At 42.3% G+C, this 8,439-nt stretch overlaps 1 protein-coding gene across 1 annotated transcript in view; it reads right to left on the bottom strand.

The window, feature by feature from the left end:
* Positions 1-1,057: 1,057 nt before the first annotated feature.
* NDUFV1 (NADH:ubiquinone oxidoreductase core subunit V1) overlaps positions 1,058-8,439 on the bottom strand; it is an 11,347-nt gene continuing 3,965 nt past the window's right edge. The window contains exon 9 of the mRNA XM_044682053.1: positions 1,058-1,188. Within this exon, the coding sequence (XP_044537988.1) occupies positions 1,058-1,188 (131 nt within the window). The remainder of the gene's footprint in view (positions 1,189-8,439) is intronic.

The following is an 8,439-nucleotide window of genomic DNA, read 5'->3' as shown; positions in this document are numbered from 1 at the left end:
CATATACCACAATTTGTTCAACCATTCCCCAATTGAAGGGCATCCCTTCGTTTTCCAGTTTTTTGCCACCACAAAAAGCACAGCTATAAATATTTTCATACAAGTCTGTTTATCTATGATCTCTTTGGGGTACAAACCCAGCAATGGTATGGCTGGATCGAAGGGCAGGCATTCTTTTATCGCTCTTTGGGCATAGTTCCAAATTGCCAGCCAGAATGGTTGGAAACAGAGGAGGACAAACAATTAAAGACATCCAAATCTTCCCCCCCCCAAAATGAAAATAGGTCACAAGATCTTGAAGAGTTCAAATAACTACTTTTTAAATGAAATTTGTCAAGATCCCAAAGTGTACAGATGACTCTCTCTCTCTCTCTCTCTCTCTCTCTCTCTCTCTCTCTCTCTCTCTCTCTCTCTCTCTCTCTCTCTCTCATTGATTCTAAGGTAAAAGGTAAGGGTTTAAAAAAAAGAATCAAGGGGGCAGCTGGGTGGCTTAGTGGATTGAGAGCCAGGCCTAGAGACAGGAGGTCCTGGGTTCAAATCTGGCCTCAGACACTTCCCAACTATGTGACCCTGGGCAAGTCACTTGACCCCCATTGCCTACCCTTATCACTCTTCTGCCTTGGAGCCAATACACAGTATTGATTCCAAGACTCCCTTGGGTGAGCTTATAGCAGCTGTGTGGCCTTGGGTAAGTCATTCTCTGTTTATCCTGTCTATAGCTGGTTTGTACATAGTGGTTTGCATATTGATTAGACTGAGAGCTCCCAGAGAGCAGGGACAGTCTTTTGACTTCCTTTGTATCCCCAGCACTTAGCACAAAGCCTGGTGCATTCTAGGTGCTGGCTGAATGCTTAGTGACTGGCTGCTTGCCTAATTCCTTTCCACTTATGGTCCTGGAATGCAAGGCTCTTACCACTCTCTCACTCATCCCACGAAGCTTTGCATTTTCAAATGGAACAAAAGGATGGAGGTCTGGTTGAAAAAATGACAGCCCTGGGTGAGGTCAGGGTGGAGGTAGAGCATTACAGCTCTCAAATCACACCCTGAGTTAATCACCTCATCTGTCTACAGGGCCAGCAAAGTCTGTCTGTCTTTGTGTCTGGTCCTGGAATTCCTGAATCTTCTCTGTAAACAGATGATGCTGCCTGCAGATGGGCAGACCAGAATGAGTCCCAGCAAATACGGGGTCTAGTCACCAGATGTGGTGAGAGTGCGAGACCACAAGACAGAATAAAGATCTCAAAATCCAGCCAGTCTCTGGCTGGGCTGGGGAGGAGCAGAAAAGCACTCAGTACTGGAGAGCTCACTCCCATTTGTTGTTGTTCAGTCATTTTTCAGTCATGTCTGACTCTCTGTAGCCCCATTGGGGTTTTCTTGGCAAAGATACTGCCGTGGTTTACCATTTTCTTCTCCAGCTCATTTCACAGATGAGAAAACTGATGCAAACAGGATTAAGTGACTTGCCCAGGGGCACAGAGCTAGTGATTTGCCATTTCCTTCTCCAATTCATTATATAGATGAGGAAACTGAGGCAAATGGGGTGATGTGACTTGCCCAGGGGCACACAGCTAGTACTCTGAGGCTAGATTTGAACTCAGGAAGATGAGTCTTACTGACTCTAGGTCAGGTACTCTATCCACTGTACCACTTTTCTGTGCCCAACTCCCATTTTACAGATAAGGAAATTGAAGCCCAGAGACTTGCCCAAGGTTATACAGCTGGCATATGGCAGGGGCAGGACCCAAATCAGAGTCCCATGTTCTTTCTGTGGTAATTTCTCACTGCTATAATCAGAGATCTTTGATCATAGCCCTCCTCCTCCAACCATTCATGTGCCCCTTGCGATGAGGTTGGGTCTTTTGAAGTACCCTTTTCAGGAATTACTCCTTTCCTAGGTGCCAACACAAACAATGACATAATTGGTCAAGAGCACTGACAGAAGAGTCAGAAGGTCCCTATCTGTCCCCGATTCATGGTGAGCACTGGGCAAATCATTCCTCTATGTGGGCCTCAGTTTCCCCATCTGTAAAATCTTACCTCACCTGAACTTGAACAGGAATCCCCCTCTCCCACCCCAGGTGATTTTTTTCAGCCCCAGCTTGAAGAATTCTATCATTCCTAGAGGCTCACTTTTCCACCCAGAGATTGCCCTGATTTCGAGGAAGTTGTACCTGACATCTAGGCAAAACCTGCCTCTTCAACTTCCACCCACTGTTCCTTGGCTCTAGACATGATGCCCTCTGGGAATAAGAAGAACTCTCCTCTCTTTTTTATATGACAGCCTTTCAAATATTTAAAGACAGCTCACAAGTTTCCCCCAAATCTTCTCTTCTCCAGGCTAAACGTTCCCAGTTCCTTCAAAAAGATGCTCCTGGGGCATGATTTCCAATAACCCTTCCCATACTAGACATCCTCCTGTGAGTGAGCTCCATTTATCAATGTCTTTCTTAAAAAAGCAAGACTTGAGGGGAGCTGGGTGGCTCAGTGGATTGAGAGTCAGGCCTAGAGACGGGAGGTCCTAGGTGCAAATCTGGCCTCAGATACTTCTCAGCTGTGTGACCCTGGGCAAGTCACTTGACCCCCATTGCCTAACCCTTTCCACTCTTCTGTCTTGGAATAAATACACAGTATTGATTCCAAGATGGAAGGTAAGGGTTTGAAAAAAAAAAAAAACAAGATCCAAGGGACAGCTAGATGACTCAGTGGACAGAGATCAAAGCCTGCAGATCCTGGGTTCAAATCTGACCTCATACATTTCCTAGCTGGGTGACCCTGGACAAGTCATTTAACCCCAATTGCCTAGCCCTATCATACTTTTGTCTTAGAATCAATACTTAGTACCAATTCTAAGAAAGAAGGCAAGGGTTTTTATAGAAAATTATTTGAGGCCTTTGGGAGCATCTGGGTGCCGTAATAGATAGAAAGCCGGGTCTAGAGATGGAAGGTCCTGGGTTCAAATTTGTCTCCAGACACTCCCCAGCTGTATGACCATAGGCAAGTCACTTAACCCCCATTGCCTAACCCTTACCACTCTTTTGTCTTGGAACCAATACACAGTAGTGATTCTAAGAAAGAAGGGAAGAATTAAAAAAAAAATTTGAGGACCAAAAAGAGACACAAAACTTAAGGCATGAAGCTTTTGTCCTGTGACTATTGGTTCTGGACCCTGGACGCATCTGGATATGAAATCAAAAATACTTGAATTCAAATCTGCCTCAGACTCTGACTAACTGTGAAACCATAAGTCGCTTAATCAGTGCCTGCCTCAGTTTCCTCATCTGTAAAATTAGAATAATAATAGCACCTACCTCTCTGGGCTGTTATGAGGAACAAATGAGTTAATGTATATAATGTGCTTTGCAAACCTTAAAAGATACTATGTAAATACAAGCTGTTGTTTTGTATTTTCTCTAATTCTGGTGAATTAAGAAGAGGAAAGCCTGGAGAATTTGGGAGTGAGTCATTAGCTGGTCCCAGTCCTGGGGTCAGCAGCACTAGATGGGAGGAGAGGAAGTAGGAGTTCCCATCCCTGTAGATCTGAGATATAGGATATTTTAGAAATCTAAAATTCTTATAGTACCAAGTAAGAGTATAATTATAAAAAAAAAAGTATAATTATACCTGTTGTGCCCCTTCTTGTCTGGAATCTCTGCTTTATTCACCCTTCCTCTATTTATTTTTTAAACCTTTACTTTCTGTCTTAGGATTAATAACTGTGTATCAGTTCTAAGGCAGAAGAGCAGTAAGGGCTAGGCAATGGTTAAGTGACTTGCCCAGGGTCACACAGCTAGGAAGTGTCTGAAGTCAGATTTGAACTCAGAAAGATGAGTCTTCTTGACTCTAGACTCAGCACTCTCTTCACTGTACTACCTAGCTGCTCATAGGATATGGTCATCGTTACTATTTGTGTGACCTTGGGTAAGTTACTTAACCTCTCAGGGACTCAGTTTCCTCCCTTGAAAAATAATGGCATTTCTAGGATCTTAGTTTTGGAGCTAATAGAGACCTTAGAGTTTATGCAGTCCAACTTGTTCATTTTACAGGTAAGGAAACCATGACCCAGAGAGTATAAATGAATTTCCCTAGGCCACAAAATTAACAGAGACAAGTTTTGAACCCTGTTTCTCAACCCCTGAACCAGTGGTTTATCCCCCACTGTATAAATTCCCTTCTTTCTCTAAATCTTGGTTTGTTCAGTCATTCTGTTGCATCCCACTCCTCCTGACTTCACAGATCAAAAGCTTTTTACAGGCAAGGATACCGAAATGGTTTGCCATTTCCTTCTTTGGGGAATTCTTTTGTCAGGCAATCAGAAGTTAAGTGACTTGCCCAGGATCTCACAGCTAGGAAATATCTGAGACCATATTTGAACTCAGATTTTCCAGACTCCAGTCTTCTATCTACTAAGCCATCTAACTGCCTTCTAATCCTGGTAGACAGGGCCATAGAAAGGATGTTGAATTTGGAGTTAGAGACTGTTGGTTCCAATTTTGACACTGCCACCTGTGATACCCTGGGCAAGTCATATTACCTGTAGGTCTCACTAGTCTCTGTAAAGTGAGAGGACTGGGCTAGATGACCCCTGAGGTCCTTTCAAGCTCTAAATGAACAATTCTATGATCCTTTGGTGATTCCCAAATCTCTCACTGAAGAAGACTTAGCAGAGATAAGATACAAAGAGCTTGGAAACAGGGGGAAAGTGAGCATTCTGAGAGTTTAAGAGCCTGAAGGTCATCCAGAGTTGTCAAGCCAGAAGCTGAGCCAGAGCCAGACCTGAACCAGTTACCTGTGATGGCAAAGTTAGAATTTTTTTAACCCTTACCTGCTATAAGTTATTATTAAGTTTATTTATTAAATTTATTTATATACATTTATATGTATATATATATATTAATTAAGTAAAGACTGGCAATTGGATTAAGTGGCTTGCCCAGGGTCACACAGCTAGACAGTGTCTGAGGCCATATTTGAATGCAGAACCTCCCTTCTCTAGGACTGGCTCTCTATCCACTGAGCCACCCAGCTGCCCCACTAGAATATCTTAGAGATAGCAAAAGGAAAGAAATGACATCCCACTAAAAAAGCAGTGCTGGGCTCTAACTCTGTATAAACACAAGGGAAAGTAGTCATGGCAACCACAGACACTTTGGGAAGAAAGGAGAAAAAGGAAACCATCTGGGTAAAGATCTACATGGTGGACAAGATGCCTAGGACAAGAGAGTGTCCTGAGCAGGCATCTCCAGATGGAGCCGTCATAGAGATGCTATATATCTCAGGAAGCCCTTTGAACCTGAGAAGACTTAAAAAGAAACAAAACAAAAAACCTTATTTTCTATCTTAGTAACAACTCCAAGACAGAAGGACAAGGGCTAGGCAAACAAGGTTAAATGACTTGCCCAGAGTCACACAGCTAGAATGAGCTTAATCCAGAATTGAATCCAGTTCTTCCCAACTCCATTGTGCCACCTCATTGCCCCTGAACCTAGGAATATTTTTATGAACTGATGCAAAGTGAACTGAGCAGAACCTGGAGAACATTGTACACAGTAACAGCAATATTGAAATGATTGTCAACTGTGAAAGACCTAACTACAGTGATCAATTCAATGACCCAAGACAATTCCATAGGACCCAAGATGAAAAAATGCTATCCACTTCTCCAGAAAGAGAAAGAACTAATGAACTCTGAGTGCAAATCAAAGCTTGTCTTTCACTTTTCATTTTTGCAAAATGGCTAATATGAAAATATATTTTACATGACTTTGTATAATGAGTATCATATAGCTTGCCTTCTCAATGAGTGGCAAAGGGTCTAGAGCAGGGGTCGGCAACCTTTTTGGCCGTGAGAGCCATAAATGCCACATTTTTTAAAATGTAATTTCGTGAGAGCCATACAGTGCTTACAATGCGCGCTCCTGTAACAGCGCCTGAAAAAAAATGGACTTTATGGCTCCTGCAGAAAGAGCCCTCTAAGAGCCAGATATGGCTCAAGAGCCAGACGTTGCCGACCCCTGGACTAGAGAGAGGGAAAGAATTTGGAACTCAAAAAAAAAATTTTTTTTTAAGGAATGTTAATGGGGCAATGAGGCGACTCAATGTATTGATAGCCAGATCTAGATATGTCCTAGGTTCAAATGTGGCCTCAGATATTTCCTAGCTGTGTGACTGGGCAAGTCACTTAACCCCCATTGCTTAGCCCCTATCAGTTTTCTGCCTTGGAACCAACACACAGTACTAATTCTAAGATGGAAGGTAAGGTTTTGTTTTGTTTCTTAATGAATATTAAAAATGAATATTTGTTTTTTAAAATAAAATAATCAAAACAAAAAATTAGAGTCTCTTGAGTGCAAGAACCATTTTATCATTTCAATTGAATTAATTGAACAGTTTTCTCCAATTTGTTCTGTCTATCTGAGGCATCGAGGTGACACAAAATCAAGAAGGCCTGAGTTCAAATCCTGATTCAGCCATGTACCATGTGACACTAGGCAAGTCATTTAACCTCTATTTACCACAGGTTCTTCAACTACAAAATGAAAGTATTTCCTCCTTTTTCTTCCTGTCAATACCTGAAGACCATTTCATCCAAGGTTCTTACAGCTAGCTTGCTTGGTTGTGTCCTGATTGCCCCAAACCCAGCCACAGGGGTTCCAGGTCGACTTTATTCTATCCCATGTATGATACTAAAATGATGGTTTGTTGACTTAACTATTACTGGGCTGTCCAACTGTTTTGTGAACCACAACCCGCCCCCACATCCCAAGTTCTCTAACTGTAGGAACAGACGGGCAGAAAAATGGGTGCCAATTATCAATTTATGGATTCTAATACGAGGCAGAGTTCATAAAAGATCTGATTAATTTTCCTTTCTAGTCCATTCCTTTGACTACATCCTTTACAAGAAGTTTTTAGAATGGCAGATGAAGGATTCAGGCAATATTGGCATCCAAGTCAGGGTCAAAGGAGGATGGTCTGTCTAGAATGTGTTACAATGGAAAGAGCCCAAGTCAGAGGACTTGGGCTCACATCCCAGATCTGCCTTGCAACCTATAGGTCCTTTGGGTAGTCAGGTGGTGTCATGGATAGAGCACCAGACTTGGAAATCAGGAAGATTCAGCTTCATAAGTTCAAATCCAGCCTCAGCACTTACTGGCTGTGTGACTCTGGAGAAGTCACTTCACCTTGTTTGCCTCAGTATCCTCATCTGTAAAAAGAGCCAGAGAAGGAAATGGCAAACCACTTCAGCCACTTTGCCAAGAAAACCCCAATGGAGTCAGGAAGAGTCAGACACAACTGAAATAACCAAACAACAACTACAGGTCCTTGGTCAATTCACTAACCTCTTTTAGCATTGGTTTTCTAGTCTATGAAATGGGGATGATAATAGCATACATTTCACAGGATTGTTATCTTAAATGGGATCTAAAAAAACATTTCTGCTGTTTTTCAGTCATGTTTGACTCTTCATGTGTATATGTATATACCCACAGATAGTATATTTATAGTTGTATATATACACAGGTATATGTGTTAACTATTATTTGAAAATTTAAAACTTTAAACCTAAAAAACATTCCCCCAAAATGAATATTTCTATATACCAAGTAAACATAAAAGATCCATGAAACCATGAATCTCTTCTCATACTGCCGGGGTTTTTTTAAGAATATTTTTAAAAATCAACACATTACTTTCAAAACTATCCTCCTTGGCTGCTTCCTTCTGAGTTTCTCTCTGTTCTCCTCTGTTCATGTTTAAAAGTGTCTCAATTGTCCTCCTCTTTTTTCCTTTCCTTACTTTCCCCCCTGACGCTAGCCCTGCTATTCTGACATTCCCCCATTATGGTTATTATTATTACTATTCTCTCTCTAACTAGGGGTTGGACCAGATGACCTGAAAGAACCCTCCCAGTTTAAAATCTGTGATGTGATGGAGTTTACAGAGGCACATGACTAGTCTGGGCCCACGGTAATTAATTTTTCAGCTATAAGGGCACTGCAGTGTGGAGGGAGAAAGGACCCATCGATGAAATCATAGCTCCCTCACGTACTGAAATACAGCCCTAAGTACATTGGAGGTGCTCGAGGTTCAATACTGCCTAAAAAGCAGCTGTGTCCCGATGGGAATGGAGGAGCCTGGAGACCTTGGAAAGGGTCCCAGGTGAGCCATGACTCTAATGAAAAGCCTGCGATGAATGGACTGACCCCAGCCAGGTCGGAGGGGTGTGATTATTTAGCTGGCTTAAGAGCAGTTCATCTGGAAAAAGATGAAGGAGTTTTTGTTGTCTCAATATGAGTCAATAGTGTGACGCATCAGCCAAAAAGGCTAATGTGATCTTGAGCTGAATTAGCAGAAGCATAGGGTACAGAGCAAGGGAGGTAAGGGGGGAGGAAGGGAGGAAGAGAGGGAGGAAGAGAGGGAGGAAGAGAGGGAGGAAGG

This window comes from Gracilinanus agilis, chromosome 6 (assembly GCF_016433145.1).
Source record: "Gracilinanus agilis isolate LMUSP501 chromosome 6, AgileGrace, whole genome shotgun sequence".
NCBI lineage: Eukaryota > Metazoa > Chordata > Mammalia > Didelphimorphia > Didelphidae > Gracilinanus > Gracilinanus agilis.
Note: the sequence above shows the minus strand (reverse complement) of the source record. Positions and strands in the feature narration are given on the sequence as shown.